Genomic DNA, 13,922 nt, shown 5'->3' with positions numbered 1-13,922 from the left:
TAAAGTAATCAAAAAGTTGAGAACTCCAAAAATAGGTTTAAATCTGTTTAACACTTTCATCTGTATTAAACAAACTCTGAAGTTTAGAAAGGGAAGAAAATGGACAACACAGGCTCCATATTAAAAGAGGACAAGTCCTAAGTTCTGATGCAGGATAGAAGAAAGGCAGGCAGGCAGGCAGGCAACTTCACTATAATAAGGCTTTCTGGGATGGGCTACTTGGTAGGTTCATTACTTGGGAAGGGAGTAACACAACCTAGTTTATTAAGTAAGATATTCAAGAGTAAAAAAAAAAAAAAATTGTCACCAAGACAATTTATGATGAGGCCCAATTATTTGTAAATTATATGACGATGTGTCGAAAGGCAGCATGTTGTGTCATGTTACTAAACATGTAATGTCTGGTGTCTTTGCAATGGATTGCCAATAAAAGAAAACATGAGGCATTTGCTCTGCATTGGCCCTGAAAGCATTAATGAAGCTGAGAAAGAGCCAATTATGTGATAGGCCAGAGAAACAACCCTTGATTGGAAGATGAAGTTAAGGTAAGGAAGTGTAGGCTGGGCCAGTATAAAGTGAGGAAGCTGGTAACAAAAATAGTTGTGATGAGTAAGTCTATAGCCATTCTTTGTGAACTGGAGAAGAAAGAAGGGAACCCTGGCAAAGAGTAGACCTCTGATGGAAGGGCATACTCTGAAGAGTAAAAAAGAAAACCAGTGAGAGATGGGTAGAAATCAACCTAGGAAGAGAGGAGCCAGACTGGTGAATGACTTGGCTGCACATTGTAAGGTCTGAAGTAGTGTGTAAGCCTGGATTCCCTTACTGATGGGAGTTGTACTGCCTGGACAGCTAGTCCAGTGAACCTTTGTACCCCACATAATGATCTGGAAGGAGTGCTGAGTCATGAAGAAGAAACCACAGCTCCTGAAATGAGAGAAAACAATGGGGCTAGGGAGGAAGGGGAGAAGAGACCGCAAGGGGAGGCATTGGACCTAGGAAAGAGTTTTATCCCTAGAACAGCTATGAGGAGAAGTCACCAATGTTCCCTCTAATATTTTTCCATCCACTTACAGCATAATTTTTTATGAGCACCACCAGTAGAAACACATGCTACCGGCTATGGGTGCTCTGCTAATCGGCTGCCCAAATGCACAGCTTACAACAGGGAACACTAAATGCCACCTGGGGTGAGTACGGTATATTGATCCTCCCTCCCAGTTTAGACTGACAATTCAATAGTTTGAAAGTGTGAACATGCTATCCAGAAGGATTCACTTACCAACTCTGTTTTCTCATTGGCTAATCGAAGTTGCTCAGTCAGTTGCTGAAAGCCAGCCAACTGATCCTAAAATAGGAAATACAGAGTTTGTAATCATCATCAAGGGCTTTTAATTATCCTAAAGGAATTTTAAGTTCAACTGACAGCAATTTCAACAAATTATGTATGTTTTAATGCAGTTAGTGTTACCTCATTTTTTTATTTTAATTAGATTATTAGTGGAATTATTAGGCAGATCACAGATTTATTACTGAAAAAGGTGTTCAAGCTTTAGAGTCAATTTCTAATTAGTTACATAATGCCTCCCTCCTAAATGGATACAAACCTAGCCAGTGCAAACAAGAATAAACAAGACCACTCCCTCCATCCAGAACACCCTCCATGCAACTTGTCATAGAGGATCCACAGCGCAGCTACAAGTAGTTACATGAAGCACCCTGCTGCAGTTTAGCCCACAGACCACTAGTTAAACTGTGCAGCCCAAGGTATGGACTGAGTTTTTTAAAAATAAATAAATATGAACATATTTTTAGAGGGAGTTGAAGAACTATTTGACTGAGTCTAGCTCTAGCTCCTTTAGGTCTTTATATACAAATCCACTGCAATATGCATGCCCCATCTGATTGTCAGAGAACACACATAAAATATAGTTTAACTATAGATATGGATTAGAACAAAAAACAGTGGCTTCTGACATCTACAATTGTCTCTTACCATTAAATATTTAGATGATTACTGGAATACATTTAGTAGCAGCAGTGGTGGTTTTTGTTGTTGTTTTTGGTAAAATAGTGCTGGTACAAAGCTTGCCAGATATCAAGCAAAAAAATAATAAAAAAAAAAAATACCAGGAAAAATTTATGAAGAAAAATAAATCAATAAATAAAAGTACCGGGGCCGAAATGTGGTCACGGCCCCTTTTTATTGCCTCATACCCTGAGCAGGCTTCCATCTGGCACAGCGCAAGTACTCCAAGGGCTGGCTTGGGGCTGTGCCGGAGGAAAGTGGCCAGTGCTCCCAAAGAAAGGTGGTAGTACGCTGTACCGGTGCATACCATCACAAAAAAAGCACTGAGTAGCAGATAACTAAATAGTGGTAGTGATATATAGGATTTCAAATTTGATTTACATACATCCCTGGATTATTTCCAGATTAAAATGACTTGACAAAAGAAACATCACACTCAAATCAAAATTACTTTTTGTTTTTGCCTTTCTACCACATGAATCTGTGCTTCAGTCATGTGCCCCTGGTACCGCTGCTGGAGTTGATCTAGTTCCTGTGATACTCTCTGCCAGAGTTCTAGTGCTTGCTCTTTTTCCTAGAAGGTTTAAAAACAAGAAAGATTACATAGAAAATTCTCTTATCAGATCATGTTTACCTTAATGTGCAAAATTTGAAAAAATGGGGATCTTATACTTCATATTGAAGAAACTTAAAATAACTTCTATTAATGTATATAGTATCCTGAGTTTTTGTGGTTAAAACCCACTCCATGAGAGAAGCTGGAATGGAAATATGGAGTGGTTACTTCCACTCCAGCTCATCTGATGACATGGGTTTTATGTATGAAAGCTCATGATACTATATATTTTTGTTAGTCTCTAAGGTGCGACAGGACTACTTATTGTTTTTAAAGTTACAGACTAACATGGCTACTCCTCTGAGATCACTGTTTCTATATCGTGTTGCCAACTTTTCCCAGGCCAGCGCTAAAACTTTCCCAAATCTGATGAAAAATTCCCACATTATTTTTTATATGGTATAAAGGTTATTTTATGTATAGTTAATTCATTGGTTTTATTATTATTTTACTTACACACACACACACACACACACACACACACACAGGTGTAAAATTGCATGCATGCATATATATATATATATATATTTTAACTCGAAATATCCTTCACTTGCACCAACACCACACCACATATGTGGTTTTAAGTAATTTGTTGCAATTACTTTGAAAAGTTTCACTGACTCTGGTTTAATGCAATGAATGAGTGGAGATGTAATTGAAAGAGAACATTGAATTGGTTCATGTAATCCAAAACATTTAAAAAATAGTAGGTAGGCTTTAAGTTCTGGATTACACATTGCATCAAATATTTCCTTTGCTTTTGGACTTTTTTGATAGGCACACTCAAGTTGTATATAGTTAAACAGAGCATCCCACAACACTAATATTCTATTTACACAAGGGTGTACAGCTAACCACCTTGTTTGACTTGGTTTTAACATAGATAACTTTAAATGGAGAAAATATTCAACCATCTCCTCAATTTCTTCTTTCTTTTTAACACTACGTGCTGGATAGTTAGTGATATTGGTTATAAACTGCTCTATGAAATCAGGCAAAACTGTAGTAACTGAACTTGATATCATGACTGATGTATGGCAAATACATCTCAGCAAAACAACATTTGGAACAACCTAAGTTTAGAGAAAAAGGAATTCTTTGCTCCTATCATCAAATTTGCACCATCACAAGCAACACCCAAAATATTATTCAATGGGATTCTTTTGTGAACATTGATCAAAAACTGCTCTCAATTGGTCAATAGAGTTGCCTGTCAATTATTAGAACTCATTGAACTTGATGCTAAAAATTGTAGCGGAAGGCATATATACCAAATTCAAGGAATCAATCTGAATCGTCTGCAAATTTTTATTACAAAGGAACGACGAAATGAACAGAAATTTCCCAGGATATAGAAACACTGTCTGAGATTCTATAAAAGGGAGGTCACTCATCTTATGTAGTAACTGGTATTCTTTGAGATGGGTGTCCCTATGGAGGACACTCCAATGTAGAGTGTTGATACTCCTGTGCTTATAATTGGAACTTTTTAGCAACAGTATTTCCCATGGGTGCCAAAGCGCATGCGCCATCAACCATCCCTCAAGTTCCTTCTATACCATGGAGAGAGGTTACAACTCCAAAGCAGAGGGGAGTAGCGAGGGTCGTGGAGCGTCCAGAGGCACACCCATCTCAAGGAACATCAGTTACTGCACAAAGTGAGTAACCTCTCTCCTTCCTCAAGAGGTGTTCCTGTGGGCGCTCTACTGTGGATGACTATGGAGCAGTACCCTGAGAGTCTGGAATGAGGGGCTTGGGACCTGACCGGTGATCAGCAGAGAGGACTGCAACCTCAAACCTAACATATTGTGCAGTGTAAGAAGAAGTTACTCACCTTGGTGCTGTAACGATGGTTCTTCGAGATGTGTGTCCCCATGGGTGCTCCACTGTAGGTGTTGGGCTCATCCCGGCACTGCAGATCGGAGACTTTCAATAGCTGTTGTCAGCCAGACCATGCATACTCGGTTAGCATCTCACACCATTTGCGCTCTTCATTCATTGCACGTGGTCCGGCTCCAGCCATTTCCTCTCACCCCTTGGTTATCTATAACGAGAAATAGGCCAAGGCTCCAGAGCGGGGAGGAGGGCGGGACATGGAGCACCCACGGGGGGACACATCTCGAAGAACCATCGTTACTGCACCAAGGGGAGTAACTTCTTTTTCGAGTGATGTCCCTGTGGGTGCTCCACTGTAGATGACTACATAGCAGTACTTGGAATGCTCCCGGGAGTCAAGGCTTATCAATGACAGAGTACTGCTGAAGCCACAGTGGAATCAGCAGCCAATTGTTGCACTATTGCAAAATGATTCATAAATGTGGCATTAGATAACCATGTAGCTGCTCGACAGACGTCATGCAAAGGAACCCCTCGCATGAAGGCCATTGACGTAGCCATAGCTCTCAGAGTATGCTTTTCATGGTTTTTGAAGACTTTTGTTACGAATGGAATAACAGGTAGTGATACATTGAGACAACAAAGGGTTGCCTTAAGAAGGGTTCTGTTACCAGCAAAGGTGCACTAGGAAACTAATTTAGACTGGGGCTGCTGACCAGATGGTAAATGCCTTTGTCCCAGAAGGAGATCCGGCCTGGAACCCACTGTATCTATCACCAGCGGATTTCTCAGATGGAAATAAACACAGACTCTGATATCAAATTTAAAAGATGTAAAAATGTATTGAATACAACAGGTAACCAATAAACTTGAATAAACACAACACAAAACAGTAAAACCAACCCTACACCCTTTTAAAATAATGAGATGTTATGCAGTGTGTAAAGGAAATTATACTCCGTCTGTCCATAGATGGTAACCGACAGCCGAGGCTCAGGACCTACAACCCTTTAGCTCAGATAGCCTCAGGGGAGGAACACTGCGGAGTCATTGTTGTTGCTCTGTCGATGGTGTGACAGTCAGTTTGTGAGTAGGACACACACAAGATGGTCTTCCCAGCTCCGGAGTAGAGGGCATTCACCACAGCAATCGGAGTTAGGCAGTGTGTCCAGTTCGTCAGGACAGGTAGCTAGAGTCCACTTGCACCAGGCTTTCACCACAGTGGTGGACTGAAGCACCCTGTTAGATGCTGGTCTGTTATCAGGATAGGTCCCGGCCTTCACCACTGTCCTGGAGACAGCAAGCTAGGCGCACGATGAACTCACAAAGAGACAGGAATGAAGGAACCTGAGAAATTAGGAACCCGAGAAATTAGGAACCCGAACGCTCTCAGGGTCCGAGCTTATAAACGCCTCTGGGCGGGAAAGCAGCTGGAGTGCCAGGTGCAGAGAATGGTGTTGGGTGAAGACAAACTGGTGTAGTGTGTATAGTCACGTGCCGTATGTAAAGGATGGTTTTGGCGGCAAAAGTCCTCTCAGTCTGTTGGGTTCCATGTTAAAATCCCATCATGCACCACAACTCCATTTTGGATTGTCCCTTTAGTCACAGTCACCATTTTGGTTTTAGTGCATTTCTGAGTACATTAAATTCCTGCTAACAGTTCGCTATTGATACTATTACGCCAGTCCCGCGTTCTATCAATATAAAAGGCAATTGCTCAACACATGTCGAGGGTATGGAGTACAGCTTCTCGTGCAGGGAGCGTGAGGATTCCAATAGAATGAGCATAGTACAACTGGTTCATTGACATGAAAGTTGGAGCAAATTTTGGGAATAAAAGCAGCAGGATGGACTCGCAATATCATGGAATTGTTGGTGAATGGTAGCATCGCCATCAAAGCTGCCAGCTCACTAACCCTGCATGCAGATGTAATTTCCAATAGAAAAACAAATTTGAGGGTGAACATGTGGAGAGAAGTCATGGCTAATGACTCAAAGAGGGGATAAATTAGGGTATCCAGCACCAAGTCCAAGCTCCAGGAGGGTGGCGGTGGTCTAAATGGGGGATTGAGATTCGTCGACCCTTTCATTAATCTCTTCGTGGTGGGGTGAGCAAATACTGATACTCCCTCTATAGAATGGTGGAAGGCACTGACTGCTGCTAAATGTACTGTCAAAGAGGAGATAGGCCTGTTCGTTGGAGGTAAAGGATGTAATTGAGGATCTGGTGCAGCAATGATGCACACAGGTCAATCTGGTTATCCGAGTACCAGACTACAAATCGCTGCCATTTAGCAAGGTAAGTTGTCCTTATAGATTCTCTCCTACTATGCATTAAGACCATTTTTACTTGTTCCGAACAGAGATCTTCAGATGCTTTGAACAAGCTACAAGCCATGCCATTAAATGTAGCATTTCTGGTCTTGGATGAAGGAGAGAGCCGTAGTTCTGAGAAAGCCGGTCTGATAGGAGGGGAAGAGGGCAGGGTGGTTGTAAGGACATTCGATGCAGAAAGGGATACCACGGTTGTCTCGCCCATGCTGGGGCTATGAGAATTACTTGTGCTGAGTCTGAGCTGGTTTTCTCTAACACTCTGGGTATCAGTACAGTCAGGGGAAACACAAAGCAGGGGCATGTTCCAACAGATAAGAAACGTGTCCCTTAGTGATTCCTTCCCAATGCCTGCTCTTGAAAAATAGTGGCAACAATTCTTGTTGTCGTAAGTGGCAAATAGGTCTATTTGCAGAGACCCCAGAGGCAGAAGATGCTCCGAAGAATGTCCGTGCTGGGTAGATGGCAATGTGGAGATACGCGTCTTGGAGGTTCAGGGCTGCAAACCAATCATCATTGTCTAGTGATGGTATTCTGGTGGTAAAGGTCACCATTTTGAACCGCTGCTCCCAGAGGTGGCGATTCAGTTTTCTGAGCTCAAGGATGGGTCTCCATCCCCCCATTTTCTTCTTCATGAGGAAATAACGGGACTAGAAATCCCTTCCTCTGAACTGCATTGGAACCATCTCTATGGCTCCGACAGACAGGAGTCGATGGATCTCTTGCTTTAGGAGATTCTTGTGAGATGGATCGCTGAAGAGAGACAGGGTTGGTGGGGCAATGGGAGGAATGGATATAAATAGGATTGTGTGTCAGAAAGCCACAAGCTCTAAGACCCATCGGTCTGATGTTATGGTGGCCCATTGACCGTAGAACGGATGTAGACAGTGATGAAAAATGTATGGGACATGATGTTAAGTCCCAACAACATAGACTGGTTGCATGCCCTCAACCAACAAGTCAAATCTGCTGCTTCATGGCAGCCTGGTTGGTCATGCGAGGTGGTTGAGTGTTGCAGGCATTGTCTTGGACGGACTTGATCAGAGGTACGGTGTTGTTGCCTCTGGAAAGGATAATTGTACCTTATGTGGTATGGATAGTACCTCTTACTAAGGAGGCATGTACATCCCAAGGGTACGTAGGGTCTTACGGGAGTCCTTTCCAGAGTGGAGGATGTCATCCGTTTTGTCTTTGAAAAAACTCTCTTTTCAAATGGAAGATCCACCACCTTACTCTGAAGTTCTCTGGGAACTCCGGCAGAGGCGAGCCAAGACCATCTCCTCATAGCTATCGCTGTGGCGTGTATGGGTGTATCTGCTCTCACCAACGTACAGCCCTCTTGCACCACAGATTTTAAAAGTGGCCTCTTGGAATCAGGAACGTATTGGAGAAGGTCAGTCACTTTGGAATAATTATAGAAGTTGTGATTTGATAGGAGGGCGGCATAATTCACAATGTGGAAAAGTAATGTGGCGGAGGAATAAACTTTCCTGCTGAAAATATCTAAGGGTATGTCTACACTACCACCCTAGTGTTACCTCAGTTTGCAGTTAAGAGTTATAAGGTTGTGTGAAAGAAACTTGTGAGATGTTATGAGTGCTGACTATATCGAACTAAAATATTGGTTCGAACTAAGGGTATTCGAACTAGTAGTTAATTCGGACTATCTACATTAGTCTGGACTAAGGAAAGGGACTAGATAGAGGCTTCCCGCCTTTTTGCCCACTGCACATGGCACTAATGCTTTGCACTCAGCCCCAAACAGCTTTGCACTCAGAACCAAATGGCTTTGCACACAGCTCAAATCTATGCACATCACCCACAAGATTGTGCACCTGGCACCCTTGAGGTTTTCCCGCCTCAGAGAGTTTATATACCTTGACTAAACAGGAGTTCTGGTTCTGGATTCTTCACTCCACCTGAGAGCGACTACCTTGATTTTTGATCCAGTTCCATTTTTCTTTTGGTTCCGTAGAAGTTTTCCTTGTCAGTGTGTATGAGAGAGTGAAAGAGTGTGAGTGTATACAGTCATGTGTTAGTGTGAGAGTGGTGGGTATTTTGGGGGTTTTGGTGACCTGTGGAGTATTCCTGGGTCTGAAGACCAATTGGTTCCCCACGGATTACATTCGGAGAGCACAAGGCCTTCGTCGGATAATCTACAGTCTGCCTACCCTAAACCAGAGGGCTTGGTCCAGTGTCATCGTGGGACTCCTCACAGTACCTCTGCCAAGGCTTGCAATTAGCTGCGGCATTGAGGTCGTGAGCTTCTCGTCTGTCTACACCACGTGATTGTAAAGTATACTCCTTGTGTATCTAGGGATCTTTTCTATCTTCTTAATTTTCAGGGATAGAGAGGGAACTGTTTACGAAGATATTACCTGCTGTTCTGTATTTCAAATTTTACAATATATGGTTGGGCCCCAAATTAAGTCTGTGTCTTATTTCCGGGAAAATCCGTGCCGGTGATAGATACGGCCTCGAGTAATCGGCCTCAGGCGAGTGCTCTTCTGGGACTTGGAACATTTAACATCAATCTCAAGTTAGAGCGCATCCAAATTAGGTTTCAAAATTAATCGTTACTGCGTCCCAGGGTAACACTAGTTCGAACTAGGGTGGTTAATGTAGGCAACCGAAGTTGCAAATGAAGCCCGGGATTTAAATATCCCGGGCTTCATTTGCATCTTGTCGGGCGCCGCCATTTTTAAAGCCCCGGTAGTTCGGACTCCGTGCCCGCGGCTACACGCGGCACGGAGTAGGTAGTTCGGATTAGGCTTTCTAATCCGAACGACCAGTATACCTCGAGGATGAGAGAGCCTAATCCGAACTACCTACTCCATGCTGCGTGTAGCCGCGGGCACGGAGTCCGAACTACCGGGGCTTTAAAAATGGCGGCACCCAGCAAGATGCAAATGAAGCCCGGGATATTTAAATCCCAGGCTTCATTTGCAACTTCGGTTGCCTACATTAACCACCCTAGTTCGAACTAGGGTGGTAGTGTAGACATACCCTAATTTTTTCATGACCCTCTCAGGACTTATGTTTTGTACTATGGTGTCTTGGATCCTTGGTGAGCTGCATCAACGACTAGCGAATTTGGTTGTGGGTGATTGAATAGGAATTCGAAACCTTTACAGGGCACAAAATATTTATCAGCCTGCTTACTAGTGGGCACTACAGAGGCCGGAGTCTGCCAAATGTCTTCCGGGGCCTTCATGATCGCAATTTTGGAACGTTGTTGAGGGTGCAGATTTTTCAGTAAATGATATTGTTTGGCCTGCACCTCGGCTAGTTGGACCTCCTGAGACTCCGCCACTTGCTTGAAAAGCTCCTGAAATGGTTTCAGGTTGTCTGACAGAGACATATCACCTAAAAAGAGCACCTCATTTGGGGAAGATGATGATTGGTCTGTTATTGGTGGCTCCGGTTGCTGGTCATCCCACTCGGACAATTGACCTTCTTCTGGTTCAGAGTGATGGACCACGGTCACAGGACTCTGTGGAGGAGGGGTTGGTTGGTGTTGCTGATGGTGTGGCTCAACTGTAGCCCCGTGATGGATTGGTAAGTGTCAACAGCATGGAGATCGCCTGTATGAATGGGAGCGATAGTAGTGAGGAGAAGAGTAACTTGGCCTATGATAATGCTCGTAAAAATCAGACTGGGTCAGTGATGAACATCTAGATGAAATGACGCTATTGTACTGCCTGCAATAACTAGTATGAGTCGACTGCACCGGTGAGTGCAGTGAGCATCTCGAGGAAGGACCGGGAGAAAGTGAACGATATCTATAATAATGTCTCCTATAATCTCGCAATAGCTCTCGGTAAGGCGATAGAGGACTCCGTCGAGGGGAATAATCAATGTCTGAATGCTGACAACAATTTACTTTAACCATAGGACTCCGATGGTTATTGGTCTTATCTGCGGCTTTCCTCAGTGTCGATGCAGTGCCACCCCATGCCACTGTAGACTGTGCCGATGATTCCATCCCAAGTGGCGATGTCGTCAGCGCCGACATCTGAGACGCCCCTGGTGCTGATGGACCCAGTGCAGAGTCCTGCCGTGCATCCATCGGTGCCAATCACGGCAATGGTGTCGGTGCCAATGGTGAATCCAGTATCATTGGTGCCGAGGACGACTAATTGCCTGGTAGTCTGAATCTCCAGAGCAGGCACTGATCTTGGTGCCAGCAGTGACCGACTAGCCGGTGCCAGGGTCATCATTTTCTTAGACTTTGCAGCTGTAGCCAACCCAGAGGCCCCAGAGACAGTGCCGGACGTACTGGGCTTGTCTCCTCTGCTGACTGCTAGCCCGGTCAGCAGGAAGGGGGGGGGGGGGCACTCTTATCTTTTTAACTGTGGTCATCTCAGGAGAAGAAGCTCTGTGCTTCTGCGTCATACCCCACTGTGATCTCAGCACTGGGGCAGCGTTGTTGGGTTGAAGTGCCTTAAATAAAATAATCTTGAGGAGCATTTCTCTGTCTTGGTGCGCCCTGGTAGTTAGTTTGTAACAATGAATGCACTTCTATGGGACATGCGCCTCTACTAAACAACGAATACATTCCGAATGGCTGTCAGAGGCTGGTATAGGCTCGCGGCAAAGGGAGCATTTCTTAAAACCTGGTCAATCAGGCATTGTTGAGTTCCTCTCACTCCCTTAGGGCTTAACTCAATGAATATACTAAATATTGTCCGTACTACTCTTTTTTTTTTTTCAGGACAGCCACGGGGCTGCTATTTAAAAGCAGTGAGAGCCACATATGCCTCAACAAAAAAATATATTTTTTTAAAACAAGAAAGAACTCTGAACAATAACTATTAAACTACTTAACTAATTAAACTAATTCTAACTTCTTCACAAATATACTTACAGGACACTGGACTGGATGAGGAAAATGAGCTCCGTCTGTGACCGAGGATGGTTGAGAGCAACTGGCAGGAGCCGGACCGTGCGTGATGATCAAAGGGCACAAATGGCACGAGACGCTAACCGCGCATGCATGGTCCAGCTGACTATAGCTACTGAAAGTCTCCAATCTTCAGCGCCAGGATGAGCCCAACACCTACAGTGGAGCACCACAGGGATGCCACTCGAAGATCTATTGCGTAATGTTTCATAAAGGTATGTGTAGATGCCCATGTTGCAGCTCTACAAATCTACCAAATGTCCATAATGGGCACACTTCACGCAGAAAGACTGTGGAGGTGGCCATTGCCCTGGTAGAGAGTGCCTGCAACTGAGTCAGTAGTGACACCTTATTGACGTCATTGCAAGTTTTAATACAATTTATCATCCATTTTGAAAGCCTCTATTTTGAAATTACCTGCCCCCTAGAGTAATCTGTTATGGAAATTAACAGCGTGGAAGAGCATCTGAATTGCTTTGTTCTAGCTAAGTAAAAAGCAACTGCCATAAAACATCCAAGGAGTGAAGTCAAGCTGCATTAGCATCAGGATGAGGCTTTTGGTGGAAAACAAGTAAGTATATAGGCTTGTTGAGGTAGAACTGTGAAACTATCTTTGGAAGGTACTTCAGATGTGGTCTAAGCATCACTTTATCATTGTGAAATATCATAAATGGCAGATCCGCCATGAACGCTGCGAACTTGCTGACTCTTTTGGCTGTTGCGATGGCACGTAGGAAAGCAATCTTCATGGAAAGATGCGACAAAGTGCACGTTGCCATCAGCTCAAAAGGAGAATGGGTTACGGTGTTATGGACCAAGTTAAGATCCTTAGTGAGTTTATGATTAGACTACAAACTTCTTCCAAACAGGTGAGGTCCTGCGTAATAACCCTCAGGGGAACCAGGCCTTGAAATGGAGTTTGTAAACGTCACGATGAAGAACCCGGCACTGATCCTGAGACAGTATGTCCAGCCATTGGAATTGGAGGAGCAGCTGACAACTGAGACAGGTAAGGAAACCAGGTCTGCCTGGGTCATGCCGGTGCTATCAGAATGACCTTGGCCCTGTCCAGTTTTATTTTTTTGTATAACTTTGTTGAGAAGGGGAAGAGGTGGGAAGGGGATTGTGAGATCAACTGATCATCATGGCATCTCCCATGGAACTCTTGCCCAGTCCCACTCTGGAGCAATACCTGGGGCACTTCACGTTACGAATTGTGGTGAATAAGCCTATTTCCGCAAAGCCCCACTTCTTGAAGACTGTATGTAGGGCTTGGGGATGTATCCCCTCCCATATTTCTGATGAAATAAACCAAGCCAAATATGTCAAGTGACATTTGTTTGCCTAGGAAATTAATGCACTGATAGCAGAGGGCTGTGGTCTCTTTGCAAAGATATGACATGACCTGGCCCTGCGCCTTGCTGGTTTATATAAAACATGGAAATAGTATTTTCTGTGAGGATTCTCACTGACTTGCCCTGAATGAGGGGAAGAAAGCACTCACATGATCTGTGCAGATTTCCAGGGCATTGATGTGCAGGCCTCATTCTGGAGGTGTCCATCTCCTCCGGGTGCTGTAGCCATTGGTATGTGCATCTCAGCCCTCTAGGGAAGCATCTGTGGTTAGGTGTATGGATGGTGGTGTTTGCTTGAAAAGGGACTCCACAGCAGAGATTGCTAGCTTGCAACCATTATCTGAGAGACTCCTTAACTTTGATTGTGGGACTCAGAAATTGGTGCAAAGGGTGCTTGTGAGGCTGAAAGCATGTGGGAACCCACCACTGCAGGCACTGCACGTGTAGTCTGGTGTGAGGGACTGCGTATGTCACAGACATTTGTCTGAGTAGTTGTAGGCACTGTCTGGCTGATATTGTAGGGCTGTCCATAATTATTCTTGCTAATGTGGCCAATGAATGGAATCTCTATGTTGGTAGCAGCACCTGTGCTCATAGGCAGTCAATGTTGTGCCTATTAACTCTAGCTCCTGAGATGGAGTAAGGTGAGATTTTTGCTTGTTTATCTGTAGGCCCAGAGTGTTGAATAACCAGATTGTCTCTGTGGTGTAGTCCATGGCCATTTGTTCCATAGGAGTCACTATCAGGCAATCATCTACATAAGGAAAAATTACTATTCCTACTTTCCTGAAGTGGGCAACTGCTATAGCAAGGATCTTGGAGAAAACCCTGGGTGCTGAAGATAGGCCCAAGGGT

The 13,922-nt window shown here is 44.1% G+C and overlaps 1 protein-coding gene across 3 annotated transcripts in view; it reads right to left on the bottom strand.

Moving 5' to 3' along the window:
- The window catches only part of SCLT1 (sodium channel and clathrin linker 1), a 135,232-nt gene that overhangs the window by 98,101 nt on the left and 23,209 nt on the right, over positions 1–13,922 (bottom strand). For 2 of the 3 annotated variants that reach the window (XM_025187118.2, XM_025187119.2), the window contains exons 8-9: positions 2,478–2,600; positions 1,280–1,345 (exon numbers count right to left, since the gene is read on the bottom strand). In XM_025187118.2, coding sequence (XP_025042903.1) covers positions 1,280–1,345; positions 2,478–2,600 — 189 coding nt within the window. Of the gene's footprint in view, positions 1–1,279; positions 1,346–2,477; positions 2,601–4,476; positions 4,675–13,922 lie in introns of those variants that run through there. The other variant, XM_075929971.1, reaches the window with a different exon arrangement.

The sequence above is a fragment of the Pelodiscus sinensis genome, chromosome 5 (assembly GCF_049634645.1).
Source record: "Pelodiscus sinensis isolate JC-2024 chromosome 5, ASM4963464v1, whole genome shotgun sequence".
Lineage (NCBI taxonomy): Eukaryota > Metazoa > Chordata > Testudines > Trionychidae > Pelodiscus > Pelodiscus sinensis.
The sequence above is the reverse complement of the archived record's forward strand: the minus strand, read 5'-3'. Positions and strand labels throughout refer to the sequence as shown.